Below are 26,066 nucleotides of genomic sequence, written 5' to 3' on the forward strand. Positions count from 1 at the left end.
ATGGTCCTTCCCAGTTAGCCTGTAATTTGTCATGTTTCCTGGGTATGAACGCCATAACCATATCTCCCACATCATACACACGTTCTCTGGCTGTTCTGTCATACCAGTAACTTTGCTTCTCCTGTGTATGACTCAAATTCTCTTTCACTACTTCCATCATTGATGTTAATTTATTGCGGAATTCCAATACAAAATCTACTACAGAAGTTTTGTACTCTCCCAGAGTTCCTTCCCATGAATTTTTTAGCAGTTCCAAAGGTCCCCTCACTTTTCTAGTAAACATGAGTTCAAAGGGTGAGAAGCCTGTTGACTCCTGAGGGACTTCTCTGTATGCAAATAAGAAGCATCCCAACCGTTCATCCCAGTCTTGTGGGTGATCTTGAACATAGCTTCTTACCATGCCCTTCAAAACTCCATTGAATCTCTCAGTTAGCCCATTAGTGGCGGGATGGTAAGTAGTGGTCTTTAGATGTTTTAGACCACAACATTTCCACATACATTGCATCACTTCTCCCATGAATACACTGCCTTGATCTGTCAGCACTTCATGAGGGAAACCCAGCCTCATAAAGATTTTTAATAAAGCCTCTGCCTCTTCCCCAGAGACCACTTGATACAGTTTGTCTTCTTCAGCAGGCCTGCTAGTGGTTGCTATGGTGACCTGAGGCTGGTTAACAGATTCCACCCTGTTTGTTTCAGCCCCCCTTAATATGGCTTCTTTTTCTCTGCCAATTTGCTGTCTGGTCACTACATAGATCTTTCCTTGGGCGCCCATTACATCCCTTCCCAGTATTACTGGTTCTTGTTGCTGGGCATTAATGCCTACTTTATATCGGCCCTCTCGGCCTCTCCAAGTCATTTCCACCAGGACCACAGGCAAACTTTCTGGTCGACCCCTCACTCCTTGGATAGTCACAGTTTCCTGAGGTAATATTACCTCAGATTTTATTAAATCTGGCCTCAGTAATGTCTGAGCGGCACCAGTATCAAGCAATGCCCAATAATTTGCCCCTTGTACTCTCACTTCCTCTCTCAGACTTGAATCAAGGTCTGTTACTTCTGTCCAGTTTATCTGGCAAAACTGAACCTTTTTCGCTGCTTCTAAAGCCTTGGGCTCTGTTTTCACTGCCCTTGTCTGAGCAGGATTACTAATGGGGTTGGCAACCTCACATTGAAAACGTAGGTGCCCTGGTCTACCACATTTGTAGCATAATTTCTCCTCACTTTTAGGGTACACAGATCCACTCTGGGGTGTCCTGTGCCCTTCAGATTTTAATGGAGGACTCACTCGCTGTGGTACCACATCCCTTCTGCCAGCACTATATGGTCTGGGTTTAAACTCTCTTGATGTTTTCCCCACCCAGCCAGTTCTATTGGAGGCGAAGTGATCCGCCATCTCTGCGGCCTCCTGCACCGATGTAGGGGAACGGTCTTTGACCAGGAGCCTTATTTCTGGTGGTAACTGATGGTATAATTGATCCAGTATCATGAGGCTTTTCACCTCTTCCACTGACTGAGCTTTGGCACTACTCATCCACTTCCCAAATATATCCATCAACTTTGCTCCCAGTTCAACAAAAGACCTCCCTGCTTGGATCTGACAGTTTTGGAATAATTTTCTAAAGTAGTCAGGTCCCAGTCTGAATCTTTTGTAGACTGCCTCTTTAAACTCAGCATAGGTGACGGGCCTGTCTGAGGGGAAATATTGGTATACCTCTGCCAATTCCCCTTTGATCAGGTTTGATAAATACTGCATGTATTTATCTTCAGGTAGCCCCCACAACTGAGCTGCCTTTTCAAAGGTTGTGAGATAAATTTGAGGATCTTGACCAGGCTCATCCACAGCAAAGTCCTTTGGAGTAATTTTTATTTTTGCTCCATCTCTGTCTTTCCTTGTCTCCTCAGAGTGAAATTTCTCTCTATCCAATTTTAATCTTTCCCCTTGTATCTCGGCGTCCACTCTCATTCTCTCAGTTTCCATCCTCAATCTCTCAGTTTCCAACTCCCTCTGTTTTTCCTTCTCTGCACCTTCCATCCTCAATCTCTCAGTTTCCAACTCCCTCTGCTTGTCTTTTTCCTCAGCCTCCCATCTTAACTTCTCTCTCAAGTACTCTATATAAGTGGGATTGCTTAAGTATCCTTCTGGGGTCTCTTCCCTGACAGGTTGTTTTTGCTGGGCAGTTGCAAATCCTATAAGTGCTACCCTCAATTCATCTACCCCTTTACCCTCGTGAGGTAAATTGAATGTTATGCACTTCTCCACCAGCTCCTCTCTTTTCATTTTTATATATTCAGCCATGGTGTTTGAGTTCACTCACTCTTTGCCACACACTCTTTGCCAGTCACTCTCACAAGTAATCTTGTTTTGTTATTTCTGTTTGCCACACCACTGTTAGGGATTCTCTAGTATTCGTACCACCGCTACAGCCAACACCTGTGACGTAGTCTCCTTTGTCACCACGTGTCTTTGGGACTCTCTTTGGTTCGTATCCCACCGCTACTGCCACCACGTGTGACGCCCTTCCCTGGCTCTCCCTGTCAGGTTCCTACCTGCTCGTGGTTACTGCCTGTCTCTAGGCACCACCAGGGACTCCACCAGTCTGGACTGTCCTTTTTTAACTCTCCACACAATCTCCTCTCAAAACCCACCAAAACAACCCACTAACATTCACCACCACCCAGATTTACCTGTCATTCTTCCTTTTATACTGTCAGCCAGTTTAAACATTCAGCCAATCATCCAACATTCTACTGCCCATTCACTCCCCCTTCCTCTTTCATTCTACTTACCATGTATCTCCTCTACAAACAGCACTTACCCTATTTACACTAATACAGGAACATCACAACACACACTTTTGTGTTTAAAATCTACATGGAGAGAGGTTTCTGAGGAGTGGGAAAGGCTCAAGTCCTGCACATGTTCTGTCATGCCCCTCCCACTAGTTTGAATGGGGCGGAAAGCAACAGAAGGACGCAGGAGATCAGTCAGGTAATGTAAAAATAAATGGTTAAAACCCGATAGCAATAAAACCAGCAAAACTCACACGGTCTCCCATCGAGAAGCACCCTAATTTAAAAATGTAGAGCATACTTTTTAGAGAAGGTGCAACTATTTATTTAATTTCTCTTATGTTCTTTATATATCATTTTACTGGAGGTACAACTTCACCAGTCTAGGAAACAATTTCCATATTGTGTGCTTAATTGGTGACTGTAATCTTATTTAACCTGAATTCTCCTTCCTCAGTTGTTCCTGTGCTACACATGGCAATATAAATTCAGTAATAAAATAATAATATAGCTGAATATTAAATCACTGGAGTTTCAACTGTTGGCATCAGTTGTGCATTTCCAAATTTATACTGTGACAACATGAAAACACAACAAGACTAATCCAGTGGGAGAATTGGAATTTTAATTGCATATAAATTCTTCTAGTGCAATGTGTGTGTTTTTTCTTATTTGAAGCTTGCCTAAAGAAAAATAAACAAGTTTACAATCTTGGGATGTTTGGAATAAGAGATTCCATTCTTTACAGCCTAGCTGATTTTTCAGCTCATAAACAGAATGTAACATTTATTTATTATTTAAAGCATTTTTGCCCCACTCTTCAGTTGAAAAAAGGTTCCTAGACCAACATGCCAATATTAATAGTAAGATAGTTCCTGTCCTCAGATTTAGTCTAAAAGGCATGATACAAAAGGAAAAGAGATTGGAAGGGAGAAGGTAAAAAGCAAATTCGGACACTAGTTCTTAGTTACAGATGACTTGTAATGGCCAGATGGAATGGAAACAGTTCAAGAAGAAGGGGAGCCAAAAGTTGCTGGTCTCTCAGCTGATCCTGCAGTCCTATCTTTCCCTCTGTTGCAGCCTGATCATTGAGCCTGTCGGGGCTGGTATCTCAGCAGTGCCTGTGAAGAGGCCCTGCAGTTCCATCTCTTTTTATGGTTTGGAAAGTAATGACCATTTAACCAAAGAATGGTTTTAGAATTGACAGTGGTCCACCTTGATTTGCCCCATGAGTCAAAGGTACCCCTCCACTGCCTTAAACAAAACATATAGGGTAGGCAGGCTCATGACTCACTATAATTATAATTAGTAATATATATAATCAGGCTTGGCCTATTTTTTTCCATTTTTGCTTTGTATAAGATCTTACCTGATGGAAGAGTCTGGGAACTCAAAAGCTTGCCATGCTTTTGTGACATTTTGGTTGGTTCCCGGTAAAGATGTAGCCCAACGGTGGATTTGGGAGGATTTTTCTTCTTATGGACCGACATGGCTACCTTTCCTTTTTGTAATTTGAGTGACTGCCTTTTTCTGAGCATAGTGGTTCCCGAACATACTCTCCTGAGGATCACTTGAAAATTGCTGAGGGTCTTAATGGACCACTTAAATTTTTTTCCTGCCCTTTGCAGCAATTGTAATATGCTGTGCTAGATGCTGTAGGATTTTCATTGTAGTTTTATTGCTCCCTTTATTACTTGTATTTTATTTCAATTTGAATTCTATTGTATTTTTACAGACACACCATGGACCTCCTTATGACACTCATGGGCTGCTAGTGGTCTGCGGTCCACAGTTTGGGAACCCCTGCCCTAGAGTAAAAATCAGCTTAAAAAACTGATCATGGGATGGGGGTAAAAACTCATGTCTGTCTCTTTTGGCCATTTGTTTAGCTGTTGGTAATGCACCCTACTTAAAAGTAGAAATCTGCTTGTGTAATGCCTTGGAAGCAGCTGGGTGGGAGGGAAAAGCCACCAGAGTGTTTTTATAAAACAAAGGCTATATCTGTTTTGGTTAACTTGGGAGCACTTTAGGAGAGGTTATTTTAGATGCTCGTCAGCTTTTGTGCTGCGGAGTGGAACCCCCTTTTCTGAGACCTGATTTCACACCATTTTTATGCACGCCTAGTTTCCATCTCCAGCTGCCACAATTGCTCTGCGGCAATGAGCGAAAGGTTAATGTGCTGCAAAAGTAACTGTGATAATCCCAAACTGTAATTTACCCTATTTACTATATCAATACGAAAATATTCAGATGAATTAAACTGAACAGGAAGGGACTTGGATGCGCAGCATATTTTCTCTCTCTCCCACCCATCGGTAGGCCCTCATTTAATTAGCCACCACAGCAGCTGAAGGAGGTGCTCTCCTTGTTGCCATTTTGTGTAAATCTTGAGTTTTAAAAGCTTTAGAGAGCAGTGATTCAGGAGGTAAAAACAGCAGGGCTCCTGATGTTATTTATAAGCTCTGTGCTGGAAACTATTTCAAGGTCTGTAGCAGGGTAACTCAAGCACCATTTACTTTACCCAGTAATTTCAAGCATAGAGACTCAATGACAGAGAGAATGGCACTGTTGCCCCACTGGAACCACATTAAGTTCCTTAATCATTTTGGCTCAATTTGACAAAAAAAAAAAGACCTCAAAGTATTGTCTGCTGACGAAGGCACTGATTGGCTTACTTAATCTTGTAGAATGGTGCTGGCTTTAGATGCCATGGCATCTGAAGCAAAAAATTGAAATTACACACACTCTCCACACACATTTTGCTTTTTAAAAAATGGGTGGTGAGCCATAACTCTTTCTCTTTTTATTTTTTATTTTTAAAGCCAATTTTTCAGGATGGTGTCCAACTAAGTCATATGCAGAGTAGATAGATCTACTGAAATTAAGTCCATTGCTTGTCATGGCTAAACTGGAGTCCATGGCTTTAAATGGGTATGATTTAGTCGAGTATAATTTAGTTGGGTTCCTTAGAGAAGGTTTTCTTCTATAACTGGTCTATAAGGGCAAGTCATGAATAATGGAACAAAGAGCCAAACTGGATAATATGCTAAAAGCGTGATTGCATTTTATGTTCTTTTTTTTAAAATAGCCATAGGGGAATCAGGATAGGGGCCCAAAGTGTGTGCAGATAGGGAGTTTAATTCTTTTCCCCCATGTCACAGTCCCAATTTATTTTATTGCATTTGTATACCGCCCCATATCCGAAGCTGTCTGGGCGGTTTACAACAATTGACCTCCCCTCCCAATAATCTGTCATACGTCCCAGGAGGGAATTCTGCTATTTGCAGAATAGGGATGATTTTCACCAGAACTATGGCACTGTGGAAAGGGTTAAATACCCCTCCTTGCACAACAGCAGAGTGCTGTTACTGATTGTCCCCTCTCCAGCTGGTATTTTAAAAGGAAAAAAACTGGCATGTTAAATGCAACCATATATTTCACATCTCCTCTAGTTTGGCCCTAAGGAGAGAGACTCAGGATCTAGAGGGGAATCAGTTTAGAAAGGAGACAGGAGGTTTTGGACAGCACGTGCCGAATGGGAACCGTTCCCTGGGAGCCACCCCTTCACTGGACCTCCTTAAGAGAAACATTTGTAAAAGCATAGTTAGAACCCAACAGAGAGTTTTAACTCATTTTCTATTGTTCCCATTGGACCCTTGCAAAGGTCAGGACACCAGCCCAACCCTTTGAAGAGCCAGCAACACTTTTGTGTTAAACAGAAAGTGGGGAAATGGAAATAAAACCCCTCTTGCTACCCCCTATCCTAATGATGACCTCCTGATCCCTGACTCCTGGAAATACTTTTGATGTTCAGCAGGCCTTCTGCCTCCTCTCTGAAAGTAGCAAAAATGTCTGGGCCAAATGCTCTCAACTGTTCAGAATTCCAGCCAACCACCCAGTCATGCTTGCTTCTAAGATTCTCCATTACATTCCCTCCTTCCCATTTTTCTGTTCCACTCCTCCAACAGTCAGTCAGCATTACATGTTCATTGCGCTTGCTCAGTCCTCATGGGGTTGTGTTTTAGGGGGAGGGGGCTATCATTAGGCTTTTCTTTTCTAAAGAATATTTGTATTTCTGCAAAGTTTGGGGTTCCTCCAAACCTAGTGATACCTCCTTTTTTGTAAATGATGCTGTTTAAGCTACATAAGGATGGGTACCTAGATAAGTGAGTATTTGTATTAGTATACTGTGGCCTTTCCCAGCCTTTGGGTCCCCAGATGTTGCTGGACTACAGTTCTCATCTTTGATGACCACTGACCAGGTCTGCTGGCCAGGGCTGGTAGGAGTTGTCTTCATCCTTCTTAAAGTGCAGTGTCCAGAACTGGACATAGCACTCAAGATGAGACCTAACTAGTGCCGAATAGAGGGGAACTAGTACTTCAGCACATCCCATGCACATTTAAAGCACATGACTTCCCCCAAAGAATTCTGGGAACTGTGATTTTCTCTTCACATAGCTACAAATGCTCAACACCCTTAACAAACTACAGATACCATGATTCTTTGGGGGAAGTCATGTGCTTTAAATGTATGGTGTAGACCTGCCCTGAAATGTTATTTGGTTGGCGGCCATCTTGCTTGCTCTCTGGCTTCCCCCACTTCTTTGGATCTCTTATTGCAAAGAGTTAAAGAGTATGTGTGAGAGGGAGACAGATGGAAGGAGTGGGAGTGGGAGATTCACAAAATGGACCACTGGGGTCGTTGACCAAACTCAGAAACTATTCTTGGCCTGTCCCTAATTAGTATAGCAGTTTAGCTAGATGTAATAGAAGATAAATGCCAAGCCCTTTGTAGCTCCCTATCCTACTTGAATGCTATTAAAAGTATTAATGAAGATGGAGTACGAGGAAGACAGACAGAGTAAACCAAGTGGGAAATACTCTGTACAACCTTCACAACCCTCATGAAGCAATGGCTTTCTTAAATATAAACAAGTTACTACTTCATGAATACAAGAAGTGGCAATGAAACTTTGGGCAAGAAAATGAGGAAGGTTGCTGGGACCTCTCTCCCAGGGGACTTTCAACAGGCCTTCTTGCTGTTGTTAAACAGTTCAGTAGAGAGGGTGAATCATAGATCACACCCACACCATACATTTAAAGCACATGGCTTCCCCCCAAAAATCTTGGGAAGTGTAGTTTACCCCTCATAGACATACAAACTACAGTTCCCAGGATTCTTTTGGGGAAGACATGTGCTTTAAATGAGTGATGTGGATGTAGCCATGGAGTTGGAGGGAGCCCTGTAGGCCACTGAGTACATCCTCCTGCTTGATCCAGGAAATCCAGAACTGGAGCCAACACATGGGTGCCCAGCCTCTGCTTGAAAAACTCCAAAGAGGGAGTGGAGAAAATGCTCCTGGCTTGAACTTAGGGTGATTCTTGATCCTACTTTACAGATGATAGTCCTCTATTTAAGGGAGTCTTCTGTTTGAAATCCAATTCAATACAAGGAAACATAAGAAGTAGGGATGGGATGGGGGGATTCAATTCAGTTTACATTAAAGCTGAATCGATCAAATTCACACTTTTCCAAAACAATATGAGAACCGAAACACTGGCATCCTTTGAAATTCACACATATCCGAATGTTGCGATACAGTTTTCCAACCAAGCAATGTTTACAAAATGCATATATTAGGGGAAATAACATACAAAAATACATTATGTTAGAAGAAACTGCTTGCAAAAATATATACATTTGTCAAAACTCTATACAAACGTGTTTCTTCGGAGAAGTTCTCATTAAAATGTTGAAGAATTTTCCAGAGGATTTTTTTTTTAAAATCACAAATTGCTGCAGAAATGTGAAGAGCCAAATTTAAGATTGGAAAAATGAGAAACGGAGAACACCGACTGATGAATCTCTCTTCCCTAGTAAGAAGGGAGAGCCTCAAAGTTTCCTATCAACACCTGGGCAGAAATCATAGAATCGTAGAATAGTAGAGTTGGAAGGGGCCTATAAGACCATCAAGATCAGCTGATCACAGTCTTCTCTGCTGTGATGAGATGCACTGTGTTTCTATTTAAATTATAGTAATTCTTTCTAAATTAGCATATATACATATAAATTATCATATGCAACTGTTATCCAAATTGATGTCCCCTTTTGTCCTTTTTTGGGGGGGGATGCATTTCCTACAGACCATCCTCTGTAAAGCAGGCCACACTGCCTTTCTAAGTGAGGCCTGTAGATACCATTAAGGTGGGTCACTATGTGCGAGCAAATGCCTGCCATCAACCAAGATGTCGGTAGGGACATCAGATCCTTAAAGAAGCCTCTGCCACAATCTTGGTTGATAGTAGCCCTGCACGTGCAGTACGCACAGCAGCAGAAAACAGGAGAGAGGTACAGTAGGGCCCCGCTCATACAGCGGGTTATGTTCCAGACCCCCACTGTAAAGCAAAAACTGCTGTAAAGTGGATCCCATTGACTTACATTGACCAAAATGGCGCCTGGTGGCAAAAAAACCACCGTAAAAGCGGAACAAGCACTGTAAAGCGAGGCCTTTCTACAATTCACAATCGCTGTATTAGCGGAACGCTGTAAAGCAAAATGCTGTAAAGCAGGGCCCTACTGTAGGTAGAGTGAGTGAATGGGCAGGCAGCCTGGAAGCTCCCTCTTTGCGATCCGTGGCAGGGACCTTGCCACAGATCCGGAAGGGGAGTGCTATTCTCCCACCCTAGCAAGGGGCCCTTTAGATTTGTAACCTGACTTGAGTATGATTTATCATAGAAGCCTAAATAAATAAATAAATAGGGTTTGTGGTGTAGATATTAGATATGCCATGCATATACACTTCCTAGAGGCTAAAAATGCACTTATTTGTTTGTTATACTTGAAATTTGTTCTTCCTCCAAAGAGTTCAGAAAGCTCACACATGGCTTCCAGGCAGTTCATGTCTGGACTCCCCTTTGCTTCACTGAGATGATGAAGCATTGATTTATTAATGGATGCTCTCTCTCTCTCTCTCTCTCTCTCTCTCTCTCTCTCTCTCTCTCTCTCTCTCCATGCCTAGCCTACTAATCCTGTGCCATTCATTTAGTGCTGTCTAAAACACATGTAGAAAATAATGGGGAGAAAAGGCAAGCAAGTTCTTTTGCACTTAAAAAAAAGCTCCTAAATATATCCCTTAGTGTGGAGCTGTCAATGATTCTTCCCTTTAAAGCTTCTCTTGGTGAGGAGGCGGATTGTATACCTTGTTTGGAACTAAAAAAGAAAGAACAGTTTTCCCCAAGTGGCAGTTTCCTTAGGACTTCAGAGCTGAAGTGGCACACTGTGGCCTCTGCCATCAGCCTTGGCAATGAGATCCACTAGGAGGCTGTATCCCTGCCTACCAGAATGAACATGAGGACCATAGGAAGATCAGCCTGGCTCCATCCTTTGGCCAGAGAAAGGGTAGCTGCTTCAATGTCCGCTTTCATCTTTCTCTCTCCCCCTGCCTCCAAATTCATTTTTCCTTTTGTATCATCTACCACAATGGTTCCCAAACATTTTTCCCCCACTGACCACTTGAAAATTGCTGAGGGTCGTGGTGTACCACTTCATGATTTTTCTGCCTGTTGTAGCAACTGTAATGCACTGTGCTAGATGCTGTATTATTATTACTATTATTATCATCATCATAATCATTAATAACAATAACTTGCCCTTCACCCACAGGTTCCAGGGTGGGTTATGTTTAAAATTCAATATTAACAACAGTTAAAACAAATTCTATGGAATTGAAATTGTAATACAATACAATACGAGAAATAAAGGAAACAATGAAAATACAATGAAAAATCAATATGCATATTTAATACAGTGGATGTGTCATCTTCCATCTTCAGCCACAAATCCACAGGTCTGCCATGGACCTGAAAAAAGTTTGTGGACCACTGGTTTGGGAACCCCTGGCTATTAGATTGTGAACCTAGGGGCAGAGACTGTATTTTCTTTTAATATCTGTAAAGTGCTTACATTTTAGGTGCTTTATAAGTGCTGTGTCACCATCAACATGTTTGTCTTTTGCAAAATAAATGAAGCCCTCTTCATTTCTATACTAGGCAGGAGGAAGCAAAGCAAAGCACTGCAGTCAGCCAACATTGACTGGGGCTGATGGGAGTTATAATCCATAACATCTTTGCCAAAGAGGTCTAGGTAGTGAATTGGAACAGTCGAGGAATTGATCCTGCTGAATGTATAAATAGGTCCTAAACAAGAACTTAGGAAAGATCTGTGTGTGTGTGTGTGTGTGTGTGTGTGTGTGTGTGTGTGTGTGTGTGTGTGTGTGTGTGTGTGTGTGTGTGTGTGTGAGAGAGAGAGAGAGAGAGAGAGAGAGAGAGAGAGAGAGAGAGAGAGAGAGAGAGAGAGAGAACAGGACCATAGTTCAGTGAAGGGTCATAGCTCAGGGTTAGAGCATAGCATGCAAAAGTCCCAGGTTCAACCCCACACACACACACAAGTAGGGTTGGGCTGGGAGAGACCCCTCTTTGAAACCCTGGATAGCTGCTCCCAGTCAGTGTATACAGTACTGAGCTAGATGGACCAATACTGAGTGAGCTTCCAGACTGTCATTATTTGGGGGTAGGATTCAATCACTTACTGGCAAATTCAGACTGCTCAATTAATGCTGATTTGGAGCTCTTGAGCAGTAAGTCCACTTCTCTGGAAAAGTGGATTTTGTGCAATAAGAAAAGTGACGAAAAAATGCAGCGGAAGGTGTTGGATAATACATGTCTTGACACAACATCATCTAGCACAAGTGTAGGGAATGTTTGGTCCTCCAGATGTTGCTGAATTACAACTTGCATCATTCCTGGCCATAAATGCTAGGTTGTAGTTCAGCAACATCTGGAAGGCCAAAAGTTATCTACTTCTGGTCTAGCCTCTCCACAAACAAGTCAAAATGAATGCTCATTAAACAGCCAACGTCATCTACTCTTCCTGCAAATTAATCAGAATGAATATGATGGGGAATTTTGTGGTTCGTTGGACTGGGAGTCCTTGAGTAAAATCGAAGAACACAGGCTTGCAGCAAAAAGGTAGGCCTTTATTGGATGACAAGCATACACTTGGTCACTCCCCCTGTGAGTGAGTGAAGAACTGCAACATGGCACTGGTTGCCTGGTTTTTTTATACATTTCAGGACAAAGACTTTAGCATCTACCAATCAGGAGGTTACACATCAGTATACACATAGGCATTACAGTATTACATAGTCATTGCATAGCTATTGCATAGGCTACATTATGTTCTAGTCAATTTGGCAATGTTCAGACCTTCCCATCCCAGAACTTTTTTGCTGTGAGCTGAGTACTAAAGCTAATGAGCTAAGCAATTTAGGTAAGCATTTTAGCTACTGCAATTTTTTCCTACGTTTTGGAGAGTACAGAGATGTTCAGTGTCTATTCAGTGTTATCTTAATTGTTTAGAATTCTAGCTGTTCCATACAAACCAGCACAGTCAGGGAAGACAACTCCAAGAAGAAAAGCGTTCTGGCTTTTTAAACTTATTAAATGTTAAACCAAACTATTAAAATATTATAAACCTTTACAAACCTTTATAGTTTTATAAAAGAATATATTTTGCTTATTGTTTGTATATAAAGAATTTCCCCAACAAATACTCAACAAACAAGTCTGGAAATGCCCTGACTCAGCAAAAGGCAGCTTCCTATCTTTATATGTTCCTGTATTCCCACATCATCTAGATCCTTTAAACACTTAATAAATAATACATGTTATTGTGTACCAGGCTTGACTCTGTCCCCTTCTCCTCACATTTCAACATGATGCTGACTGTTTTGCATCTGTTTAAGAACATAAGAAGATCCTGCTAGATCAAACCAATGGCTCATGTTGTCCTGCACCCTGTTCTCACAATAGCCCAACAGGCATCTGTGGGAAGTCCACAAGCAGAACCAGCACACAAGCATTCTCCCCTCCTGCAGTTTCCAGCAACTGGTATTCACAAGCATACAGCCTCCCCAACTGTGGCAGCAGAGCATAGCTATTGTGGCTAGTAGTCATTGATAGCATCCTCCATGACTTTGTCTAATCCTTTTTTAAAGCCATCCAAGTTGGTGGCCATCACTGTCTCTTTTGGTAGCAAATTCTGTAGTTTACACAGAATTCACACCAGACATTAATTCCACTTTTATTCCACTTTGAACAGCCATGGCTTCCCCCAAAGAATCGTGGGAAGTGTAGTTTGTGAAGGATGCTGAGAGTTGTTAGGAAACCCCAATTCTACTCACAGATCTACAGTTTGCCATGGTGATTTAACAGTCATTTCCTCTTCCCAGAAAACTCTGAGAACTGTAGCTCTCTGAGTGGAACATGAGTCTCCTAAAAGCTTTCAGTACACTTCACAAACCACACTTCCCAGGATTCTTTGAGGAAAGCCATGACTATTTAAAGTGGAATAATAGTGGAATAAATGTCTGGTGTGAATGTGGTCTAACTATGCACAGTGTAATGAAGTACTTGCTTTTGTCTGTCCTGAATCCTCCAACATTCACCTTCATTGGATGTCCACAAGTTCTAGTGTTATGAAATAACGTGAAAAAAACTCTCATCTTCTGCTTAAAGGGACATTTTAAAGAGCATCTCTATTTTAATTCCCTCCATAGCAACCTCTCTTTGAAGCTGATAAATGTCTTAATTTCCCAGTCTTGCAGACACTCTTAGTTATGGAACCATTAAGCTCCTGTAAAACTGTTGGAAACTTATGCAACCTCTGGTCTGTCCTGACCACAATGGCATCCATGAGATGTGCCAAGTATTTCTTGGGTAGAAGCAAATAATGGATTCAAAATAACTGAAGTCTGTTTACTTATAGTAAGGAATGAATACATCCCCCTCTTTGGTTGGGTTCCTTGAAATGTAACATTTCTTTTCCATAGATGGATATTCCAGCAACACAGTAAAGCAACAACACCCACATAAGAATGTATGTTGGTATATGAACCATATCCTCAATTTTAGAGAGTGTGTGTGTACAGTCTGAAAACCACATACTTGAAAATAATTTCATTTACTTCAGTGGGACAATCATGAATAGCAAGCTTTAGCATCAGGATGGACCACGTATCTGTTGCCCAACAGTTTGGGGAAGAAACTGTAAGCATTTTGATTGGGATCCATCACACATAAGCCGACAGTGCTTCCGTGCATGCGTGGGAGGGAGGAGAGATATTATCTTCTTGCGATAGCCCCTCATGACAATCTCTAGTACACAGGCTAAGGATGGGATCAGTAGGCCGGTGCTGGTTTGAAAGCATTCCGTTGACTTCATAGGCCGGTATTGATTCAAGTTCATTCTATGTCTGTTTGCCAATGCTTTTACCAATCTGTTTTTTTCCCCAAAATAATAATCAAAATTATACTGATAATTTTAAAAGGAAATATCAGTATTTTTAAAGGAAACATTTATATTTTTAAAGGAAATATAAATAAATGAAAGAAAATACTGATAAAATATTGTTATTAATGTCAATATTTTATATATGGTTTTTTTTTAAAAAGTCCATTTTTGAAAATAGCCACAGAAAATCTCTACATAAAAATCCTATCTGCAATAATAGAGAATAATTGAATTAATGGAAAATTTGGTACCAAATTCAAATTGGACAGAATTCTACCACATCCCTCACAAGCAGAAGACCACCTGCAGTGCTCTGGATCCCACCCCTTTACTTTTTCAGGGTACAGTTTATATCTATTAACCTATTGTGTTATATACACTTTTAATGGGGTGATCAAGACAAAAAAACTGAGTGCATTCTTTGAATTAATATTTAAATGTGTGGGGTTTTTTTTACAAAACCATAATTATTAGAACACCTGGTACTTAGTTTGCTTGTGTAATTAAGCTGTGTTGTGAGTCTTTACAAAATATGAGTTTTTTAAAGATTTTCTACAACTGCTTGACAGAATGTGCATGTGTGGAATAGCACTTTGAATAATGATTTCAGAAGAACTTGTTTTGAACAATTTGAAGTTTTATTTTGTAAGAAAACCCATCAAATCAGCAGGAACGTTCAGAAAACTATACAGCCAATTTCAGTGCTGATATCCTATGATGTTCAGTTGTTTTCAACAGAGTATGGATCATATGTTGTCAGTATATGGGAGAAAATCTCCCTGCACCATTGCAAACAGGAAAGATATGCTCATTAATGAGAAATGTCCTGGGCAACAAAATTTGTGCATACCCCATAGTCAAAGGGCACCTCTTTTCCTCTGCAATCAATTGGAATGGTTAGTTAGTTTAGTTTATTGTATTTATGCATTGCTTCCCACAACAGAATGCCCAAAGTGATCCTCAAGAATAATAAAATACAGTGATACAATAAAAATGTGTAAACATATTAAACACATAGGGTTGTATTCACCTGTAGACCTATTAACCAGCCCATGATGCCTTTCTATGATCCTCATTCCCTACTGAAATGGACCATGTAACTGCATCTGCTCTCTTTCATCCCTTTCTACTGCCCCTCCCAGTCATCTCTCTCACCTATCTCTGTGGGTGGGGGAGAAATTCATTCACTCTGGATTTTAATGTGCAGGTTCTGAACCAATATGCATACCAAAGCAGTCAAATCACTTTATTTGCTTTTAGCCATAGGCCATTGCACAGTGTAAAACAAACAATTAAAACCATACAGCTTAAAACAACTTCAAACACACGCTCATGTCAAATTTATGCTCACTGGGCTTGTACGTAGTTTGCTCTTAGCTTTTTTGTGGCTAGAGCAAAGTTTGCCACCGCCATAGTGACCTGTATATGGTTGTCAGCCAGGAGCTCAGCCACCAGGTCACCAGGTGTCCTTACTCTGGGGCTAATCAGAGGCGCTAAGAATTTGTGTCTGGGGTTTGAATATAAGGGACAGGTAAACATATAATGCACTAAGTCTTCCGGCACATTACAACCAAAGACACAGTAGCGCTCCTCAATCGGGGTCCCCAGATACCTGCCTTCCAAATAGGCCATGGGCATTGTTTGGAATCTGAGTTCTGTGAATGCTCTTCGTAGAGAGGGGCATGTCAGGGTGTCGAAGTACCGTGATTTAGCGTGGTTGGGTTTAAAGTGAGGGAACCAGGATGAGAAACGGGCCACAGCTATCATTGCCCTATCTTGGTTCGCATCATAATCGAACACCCAGTTACGGAGCTCAGATGAATTGAAGCCTATGAGTTTCTTTTGGGGGAGGTCATAGGTTTCCAGTATTGCCTGACCCCCTTGAGCCCAGCCCCCAATCCGAAGTTGCTCTTGCCAGCAGAGCTTTGTGAGGGAGGTGTCCTCCATGATAGAGATTTTCCTCCAATACTTTAAATGGGCCAGATCGATTTTGGCTGACAATGAGGGGAGGCCTAGTTCGGCTCTTAAGTGGGCAGCAGGTGTACCTTGAGGGAGCCCCAAAATCTGTTTCATGAATACATTTTGTAGTGATTCAAGCCTTGATTTAAGTGAACTACCCCAAAGCTCTGACCCATACAGGATTTTTGGTAGGACTTTGGCCCTATAGATTTTCAACATCGGGTCAATCAGCTGGCCCCCGTGGGTATAAAAAAACCTTCTTATTTGGCCAGTCACTCTGGCGCCCAATACTTTGGTAGCCTCCAACTGTGGTCTCCATGAGAGTTGGTCACTGAAATTTATACCTAAATATTTAAAAGTGTGGACCTGGTCTAGTGGTTGCCCATTTAGGGTCCAGGTTGATTTTGTTGACCATTGAGCAGTACTGTCTGTAGTTTTTCCATCAAGACTATGGCAGAGCAAAGCAGAGCACGGGTTAATCTGCTTGCAGAGGCTTGCCAGGCTGCCAAGGCCACCACCTGGCGTTGGCAAGGGCAAACATCTCGATAAAGGCTGGAAAGCAAAACCAGCCAGTGTGGGGGAAAAGTCTATGGAGAGGAAAGTGAAGCTGGGGTGTCTGTGTCTGAGGCTTGTGTCTATACCAAGTAAAGGACTCTTAAAACTTTCAGAAGTCTGCACTTATCTCTGTTCTCTGGTTAACTCACTGCCGGGTAACACCGGAACTGGGCACTCACTTTTTCACACGACCACAGGGGTTATGGGCCCAGATTGCCCAGTGAAAACCAGTGATAACCGGTAGAACCAGTGCAGTTGTGAAGGCTGTAGCCCAGGCTTAGGGGCTGAAAGACAAAAGCAAGCTAGAAGCAGAAGAACGTGGCCGAGTGTTGGAGAGGTGAGCAGACGTGCTGAACATGGGTGCAATGTTGACAGCAGGCATGCCTCTTGAGCGGCTCACGGAAAAGAATTATTCTAGCTGGAGACTTCGCATGCAGGCTCTCCTAATAAAAGAAGACCTCTGGGAGGTAATTGAGAGGACCCCACCAGCAGCTCCGCAACTGGCATGGACGCGGAGAGATGAGAAGGCAAGAGCGTTGATTATTCTTGCATTATCTGACTCACAGTTATTGTATGCAAAGGACCAGCCTACAGCGAAAGACGTGTGGGAGACTTTGAACAGAATTCATATACGCCAGACAGCGAGCAGTAAAATATATCTGGCACGCCAATTATACCAGATCGAGACTAGTTGAAGGCAGAACTATGTCTGAGCACCTCATGGAATTTAAGAGGCTGTTTGCAGAATTGGAAGAGAGAGAAATCATTCATACTCAACTACAAAAGGTATACATCATCCTGTCATCTCTAGACGACACGTGGAATCCTCTCGTGACTTCAATGGAAGCTATGCGTGACACGGGTTTGTCAGAGGAATATATTGGCGGCAAGCTGCTTCAGGAATACGAGAGACGTCAAGAAAGCAGAGAAAAGAACAGGACGGAGCAAAGAGAAAGCAAACAGAAGTTGTTCAAAGACAGAGCGAATGGACTAAAAGCGTGTTTCTATTGCAACTCTAAAGAACACTTGCTAAGAGACTGTGCAGCCAAGCAGCGAGATAAAGGCTGGAGGAAGTCAAGTGTGAAAATGGTGAGTGTGGAAACTCATAAATCAAAGAACTGTGTTAAAGGTGAAGATTGGTCCTTGATTCGGGGGCGTCCCACAGCATGATCACAGACCCTAAACTATTTCACACTTCGAAAGCTGTGCAAGAAACTGTGATTTTGGCTGATGGCTCCAGAAGAAACGTTTTGGGGCATGGCTCAGTTAAGATAAGTACGTTAAATACAATTATGACAGACGTTTTGTTAGTGCCGGAGTTAGAGAGCAACATTCTGTCAGTTAAGAAACTTAATGAAATGAATTACACTGTAATATTTGAAAAAGGGAGATGTAACATTGTAAAGGGACGTGAGGTCTGTATGCAAGGGTTTCTGAAAGACTCTGTTTTCTATGTACAATGCAGACACGCAGGGTGTGCTACATTGAAAGCTAATAGCAAGCCACATGAGAACTGCATACATGACTGGCACAGAAAGCTAGGGCACGTTCATTGCGATTCAATAGAGAAAACCCCAAAGCATAGTGAAGACATGAAACTAAAGGAATGTGGAGAATGTTATGAATGTAATGCATGTAGCCAGGCGAAAGCCGCAATAGCAAACAGTAACAAAGAAGCAGAAAGCACTACAGATGCACCATATCAATTGATTCACGTAGACCTGGCAGGACCATTTGAAAAGTCGCAAGGGGGTGCTAAGTATTTTATGGTCATTGTAGACGATTACTCCAGGTTTTGCCATGTGTATCTGCTTAAAAGGAAAAATGAAGCAGAAGGGAAACTAAAGATGTTCATCAAGAAGATAGAGACGCAACACGGTGTTACAATTAAGCGCATACGGTCTGATCAGGGGGGAGAATTTACAAGCAAAGCCTTGAGAGATTTCTTGGAAGGTAAAGGCATAGAACACAACTTTACTGCCCTGTTTTCCCCATGCCAGAATGGGACAGCTGAACAAATAAACCAGACAATGCAGGAGGCCATGAAAGCCATGCTGACAGATTCTGTGTTGCCAAATGCATTTTGGGGAGAATGCATAATGTATGCAGCATATATTCAAAATAGGATGCTGCATAGAGTCATTGGTATGTCACCGTATGAAAAGTTGACAGGCAGAAAGCCAAGGCTGAATCACATAGTGAGATTTGGAGCTAGGTGCTGGGTGCACATTCCCAAAAGTAAAATACGAGGGAAGTTGGCTCCAAATGCCCAAAAGGGAAATGTGATTGGATTTCAGAATGTATATTATAGAGTGTGGGTTCCCAATCAAAGACAGGTGGTCTTGAGTTGGAATATAACTGTGTCAGAACAAGAGTGGGAACAGGATACATATGTGGAACTGAACGGTTCCCCAAATGCACCCACAGTACATGACATTGAAACAGGGATAAAAGAAGAAGAAACTGATAAACCTGGTACAAGTGACAGTCAACTTTTGAGACGTTCTGAAAGGGCGAATTTGGGGGTGCCGCCGGACAGATTCAGAATTGCCAAAGTAAAGGGAAATGAGGCACACATACACAGAGAAATGGATGCTGACACATTATACATAGAGTGTGTAAAACCCAAGGTGATTGACTAATTATGATGGTATAAGTGTTTGTAAAACCTCTGTGAAATAAAGGAATAAAGAAGAATGTAACTGTACACTGAACTGAATAATGTAACTGAAAATGTATTGATGCATTGCTGAAAGTGTAACATGTAGTTACTGTTTGTAACATGTTTGTAAAGTGGAGATGGATGTGTAAAATTGATAGTCTTTATGGAAAAAGGTGGGGACTGTTGACCATTGAGCAGTACTGTCTGTAGTTTTTCCATCAAGACTATGGCAGAGCAAAGCAGAGCACGGGTTAATCTGCTTACAGAGGCTTGCCAGGCTGCCAAGGCCACCACCTGGGGTTGGCAAGGGCAAACATCTCGATAAAGGCTGGAAAGCGAAACCAGCCAGTGTGGGGGAAAAGTCTATGGAGAGGAAAGTGAAGCTGGGGTGTCTGTGTCTGAGGCTTGTGTCTATACCAAGTAAAGGACTCTTAAAACTTTCAGAAGTCTGCACTTATCTCTGTTCTCTGGTTAACTCACTGCCGGGTAACACCGGAACTGGGCACTCGCTTTTTCACACAACCACAGATTTTGCTTTCTTATGCTTCCCGCAAATCATTATTTTAGTTTTGGAATGATTGACTTGCAACCGGTGGGGTTTGCAATATTCCTCTAGGCAGGTCAGCATTCTTTTTAAACCGATTTTATTTAAGGAAAGCAAGGACAGGTCGTCCGCATATAGTAAAGACGATATTTTCCTGGGCCCTACCACTGGAGGAAAAAAAGACGGAGAAGCCAGTGCTGTAATGATATCATTTATGAAAAAATTGAAAAGGAAAGGGGCCAGTATGCACCCTTGTTTGACACCTCTCTCAACTGGAATTGGTCGCAAAAGGGTTCCATTCCTCCCCAGTCGGACCCGTACAAGATTTGCCTGGTGGAGAGACCGTATAAGCCATAATAATCTTTTATCGATATTCGATTGGCTTAATTTGTGCCATAGCAGATCCCTATCAATTGAGTCGAAAGCGGAGGCAAAATCCACAAATGCCACGTATAGAGACCTGCTGGGCCCAGATATGGACTTTTTTATTAAATGATGGAGAACAAAGGCCTGGTCTATTGTGCTCCTGTTTTTCCTGAAACCAGACTGTTCTTGGTGAATGATGTTATATTTAGAGTCCCAATCAAGCAGTTTGTTTAGCAAGTAACGTCCGTACATTTTAGATATCACGTCTAACAAACTTATGGGTCTGTAGTTGCGGGGGTCTGAGGGGTCACCTTTCTTAAATATGGGCACCAGTATGCTGGTGCGCCAACCTGTGGGGATGGAGCCCGTGGAAATATGTGAAGAGTATTGCTAAGAGAGGACCCCACCAGGTGATTTCGGTGAGGAATAATTCTGGGGGGAGCATGTCTTCCCCCGGGGCTTTGCCGGCACGGAGGGTCATGATTAGGTCCCCGATGTCCGCACTGGTAACGGGAGGCCATGCTGGGAGTGAGGCCGGGTCATCAAGAGGGGACAGCCACACAGATACCGTGCTCCCGAAGGTAGCACAATAATATGCGACCCATGTTTCTGGGAGGATGGGGGGGACCGGCACAAAGTAATTTTGTGTGAGCCCCCCCTGAATTAACCTCCAGAGTTCAGAATCGTTTCCGTGGCGTACCGCTAGGCCCAGGGCCCACCAATTATTAGAGTAAAATGCCTGTTTTTTCTCTTCGAGTAATCTTTTATATGCCCTTTTTAATAAGAGAAGTTGGGAGATAGCTTCTCCAGTATTATCTCGCCTGGTGGTTCTGATTTGGGCTCATAGTTCTCTTTTCTTGGTTCTACAGTCCCTGTCAAACCATGATGGGGGCCATTTGAGCTCCTACATGGTGCTGTTGAAGACACTAGCGGTTTAAGAGCCTTAATAGTGTCCTCGTATACCCTAAGGATGTCCTCCGGGGTATCTGAGGCCGCCTGGCGAAGCTCTGTCAGGGTACTTGACTCTACTAGTTGGTTTATTGCAGACCCGATGACTATGGACCATTTAAGGCGCCTTGACCCTTGTACACTATCCAGCCACAGGGCAGATATGTGTGACTGAAAGACATGGGGGAGGGCACAGAAGGTTAGTCTTAAAGGAAGGTGTTCGCTGTCTGGCCTGGTTTCAACGGAAAATTCCTTGGCATAGTCCACTAATGAAGGCGACCCCAGGATATAATCCACTACACTTACTCCCTTTCCTGTGATGGAGGTGTAGTAACCATTAGGGATGTCCAAATACGATCCATTAAAACAAATTAATTGGAATCTAACAATCAAATGGAAAAGAGCATGCCCATTTTTGTTAACAGTCTTATCCTGGGACGCCCGTGGTAGAGTGGCCATGTCACTCGAGAGGGCCCCCTGATTGTTTTCTATGCAGGGATAACTAGCGCCCATTCTGGCATTAAAATCACCACCAATGAGCAGTAGATGGGAGGGGTAGTCACATAAGAGCTTGTCCAAATAGTTCTCCAATTGTGACCAGATGGGCATTGCGAGATGGGTATAAAGAGGAGGAAAATATACATTTATGCATATGAAAGGGGGAAAGTCAGGGGGGTGAATTATTAAGGCCAAGCAGATGTCGGGGGCTGCGGTCTGGGGTTCAGTGATGTGAACATCCAGAGTCATGGCGATTATGCATACCATAAAACAGCTGTCCTTCAAAATTCACACTTCTCTGAATTTTACAAGGTACTTCTCCAACCAAAACAACAACAACAAAAATTTTAAGCATATATCAGGGAAAAGAACGCACACAAAAATGATTTCGACTAAACAACAGGGAAAACTTCCTAACCATTACAGCAGTACAATAATGGAACCAATTATCTATGGAGGTGGTGGGCCCTCCAACACTGGAGGCATTCAAGAGGCAGCTGGATCTGCTGGGTATCAGGCCAATGGCCCATCTAGTCCAGTATCCTGCTCTCACAGTGGCCAGACAGATGTCCATGGGAAGCCTGCTAGCAGGACCTGAGTGCAAGAGCACTCTCCCCACCTGCGGTTTATGCAAATAATACGCAAACATTATGTTAGGGGAAATTGCTTGTAAAAATGTGCATATTAAGCAAAATTGCATTCAACAACAACCCTATATTAGGAGAAATGAGCATGAATTTTCATGGAGACATTTTTTTAAAAAAATTGCAAATTGATGGGGAAACAGGGCCAGCTGAAGACTGGACCAATGAAGAACTGAGAGAAACCAAAACTAATCGAGTGGCCCATCCCTAGCTCTCTCTTGTCTCGATTTAGACTGCATCCACTAGGATAGGGATGGGCAAACATCGGTCTCATTAGACCTACTTTGAATGAAGTCTTTATTGTTCAAAGCCATAGGCTACCACAATTAAACAGATATAAAAGGAAGATACAAAATACATATTAAAAAGCAGATCATATTACAATAAAACACAGTTCAACAACTTAGAGTGGAAAAGCAGCGGTACAGTTCAAATAAAAGTTTCCTTTTGTGAGAGGGAGATACCCTGACCCACCCCATGTCTTAGTGTGTAGATACTACAGTCAGACTAGTGCGGGGGCACATCCCGCTCATCCCACAAGGTGTTTTAGGTAACGTACTCTTACTTTTCCTGCAGCTAGAGCAAATTTTGCCGCCTGAGTGGTTATAAATATATCATTGCTTGCTAACAGGATGCATATCTGCTCCGGGGAGGTCTATTTGACAAGTAGCGAAGGATGCAGGAAAGAAATTTTAATCTTGGGGACTTATATAGGGGACATCTAAGTAGGTAATGTGTAATGTCCTCAACTTCACCAGATTGACAGATACAAAGTCTTTGTTGGACCGGAATGTTAGAAAACCTCCCATCCAGAAAAGCAGAGGGCATAGTCTGGAGTCGTAAAGCTGTGAATGATTTTCTCATGGGTGTCACTGTAAGAAAAGTAAAGTACAGTAGGGCCCCACTCATACAGCGGGTTATGTTCTGGACCCCCGCTGAAAAGCGAAAACCGCTGAAAACTGGAACTCATTGAATAGAATGGTGCGCGTCGCCTGAAAACCGCTGTAAAAGCGGAACAAGCGCTGTATGACTGGGGCTTTAGTCTAATTGCGTCTAATTGAGACCGCTGCATTAGCGAAGTGCTGTAAAGCGAAGCGCTGTAAAGCAGGGCCCTACTGTAGACCTACTTTGTTTTTCACTAGAACTCCAAGGTCTACCACCCAGAGCTAGGTGTAAAAGAAATACAGTTAGAATTAAAGAGCAGGGTGCCTTTGAACACATTCTCAGCCTAGGATTTTATTTTCATTACCAAAACTGAACTGAGTAGTTGCATTAAAAAGACAATTTCTGATCAGCTTCTTTGCTAATATTGATGATTAATATTGATGATCACTGCAAACTGATTCCAACCATCATTGTATCTCGAGGCCACTGAACGAAAAGGGGTGAGTAGATATAGAGTATAATACTGTTGGAGTTGAAACATTAAGGCAGGGATGGCTAACCTTTTTGCAGCACAAAGGCCACAATGACAGCCAGCCTTAGGAAGACCACATGCCAGGGGTGGGTATGGCCAGCATTTAATCAAAGCCAAGGTAAAATAAAATGTCCAAATTATAAAGTTCCCATAATAAGAAAGTGCCTTTTCTTCCTTCACAGGTGCCAGCCTGCGTGATGATATCACTAGATACTTCTGGTTTCATCATTCCCAAGGAGACACAATGACAGTTCAGGATCCAACCCAGATGAATCTCTGTGCCGCTGTTTGGACTGTTGTGTCCTATGTAATTGCTGACATAGATGAGATGATACCAGTGTAAAGAGAAAGAAAGAAAGAAGATTGATCTTTTCCAGCATAGACCAGGAATGCACATGACCTACACTTGAGAAATATATTTTTATGACCCACTCTAGTTGTGATTGTAATTTGTTTTTAATATTATGTTTTATATTGCTCTGACTTGCCCTGTGACCTTCTAGTGAAAAGCAGGTAATAAATCTAGTAATAATAATAGTGCTGTATCTCCTTAAAAACTATTCAGTGATGTCTCTTTAACGATGTAGGCCTGTTTTAATTTACTGATTTAATACCTTCCACTTGTGAAATTTGTTTCCTGCTACCTATATTAAATTCTGTGGCTTTTCTTAGAGCTGCTCTTTTCTCTGCTCTGCAATGCTACAAGAGCTGTTGGCAAATAAGTGAACCTATTTACCTCCTGGGTACTTCAAATAAAATTGTTGTATTATCCTATTCCTATATGTTCTCTGCTTGCTATGCACATTTAGGGGACTGAGACGGAAGAATAATAAAGCTGTTCAAACAGTCCCAAAGAGTTCTCAAATTAGCAATCTTGTATATAGTTATGGGGGCATAGGGACAGCTGGATGCCTTCTCCAGCCTTTGATTTGTTTAGCTTTATCCCTCTACTGTCTTTTGGGGAGTTCACAGTAAAGATATAAGAAGGCATCCTTTGCCATTCCGCCCTGTATTCACCACATGCAGCACTGTTTCTGTTCCTCTACAGTTCATCTTCCACTCAAAACTGCATTATTCGTCTCACTGTCTGCTGTGGCAAAATTGCAAATCTTATGTAAGGTAGCGTTGTCATTACATTATTACTCCCCTTTCATTTCCATGCAAAGGAAACGCGATGCAAATGGGCAGAAATACATAATCAATTGTGTATCATTTGCAGACTGAATAAGTGAACATCAGCAATTTCTGCTTCTGGTTCTGTTTTTGTCAAAATTCTCTGACATCCCTAGTTCACAGTCACCAAGGATCCCCTAAACATTCGGGGGGGGGGAAACCACACCTCACCAGTTTACAGCAATTTTGGGAGCTATCAAATGGCTGCCAGAAGCAGATTGCTTGCACAAGGAGGAATTCTTGCACTGATGGAACCTTAGCCTTTTTGCTACATTGAAACAACCCTAACGTTCCTTTAACAAAGCCTCCTGCAAAGAACAGATATCTGTCAACATTACAAGTTGTGGTGGGGTGTCTCATAGATACTTTTGTTTGTTTATATATGACATAAGCTTCTAGGGCAGGTTACAATACTAAGTTCCTACAGCAAAGCCAACTACATGTAAGTGATATACATCACACACACACACCAATTGTCATTGTGGTTGCCCTTCATGATCTGCCCATCCAAATCAGAGAGCCTCCTGTACTCATGGAGGCTCCTTGTGCATTGTAGAACCCTGGGTGGAATGGTGACAGGGGCGGAGCAAGTGTGCTTGTCATTTAACCTTCCAGCAGCTGAGTTCCTGCTACTTACAGGAAGGAGAGGGGGAGGGACATGGTAGTGGAGAGACCGGTGTGGTGCTACTGGTGGAGCCAATCTGACACTCCTGCTGGGGTGTTTGCACTGCATCGACTGCCCCACTGCCTCACCCCTCCCCTTCCTCGTAAGTAGCAACAACTCAGCTCTGAAGAGGTCAGGTTCACACTGCCATCCCACCACACCAATCACCCATTTACAATGCTTCAAGAAGACTTATATCTTGGGGCAAAACCTACTCCTTCCCCCCAGTCAACAAAAAGCCAATTATTTTCTTGAAGCACCGTCTGTTTACTGAAATAGTCACAGCTGTGTCCTAATCATTCCCACCTGAAGCTAATCTGCAGCAGTCCAATGTGAGGGAAAAGGAGTTCGCAGGCTAGAAGCTAAAAGAGGCAATTAGCTTTCCTCAGGAGCTGATGACAATAGGAACCCCTAAGAGAAGGAGGAACACTCAGGTCCCTCCAAGGGCCCTAATAATGTCATGGGGTGGGTGTGATGTTCCTGTATGTGAATG

At 42.4% G+C, this 26,066-nt stretch overlaps 1 protein-coding gene across 6 annotated transcripts in view; it reads left to right on the forward strand.

Moving 5' to 3' along the window:
- Window positions 1-24,510, forward strand: part of CPQ (carboxypeptidase Q) — a 272,115-nt gene extending 247,605 nt beyond the window's left edge. For 5 of the 6 annotated variants that reach the window (XM_061603525.1, XM_061603529.1, XM_061603545.1 and 2 more), the window contains one exon: window positions 23,919-24,510. In XM_061603525.1, the coding sequence (XP_061459509.1) occupies window positions 23,919-24,079 (161 nt within the window). In that variant the 3' untranslated portion in view covers window positions 24,080-24,510. The remainder of the gene's footprint in view (window positions 1-23,918) is intronic. The other variant, XM_061603538.1, reaches the window with a different exon arrangement.
- The last annotated feature ends 1,556 nt before the right edge of the window (window positions 24,511-26,066 follow it).

Source organism: Rhineura floridana, chromosome 1, assembly GCF_030035675.1.
Source record: "Rhineura floridana isolate rRhiFlo1 chromosome 1, rRhiFlo1.hap2, whole genome shotgun sequence".
Classification (NCBI taxonomy): Eukaryota; Metazoa; Chordata; class Lepidosauria; order Squamata; family Rhineuridae; genus Rhineura; species Rhineura floridana.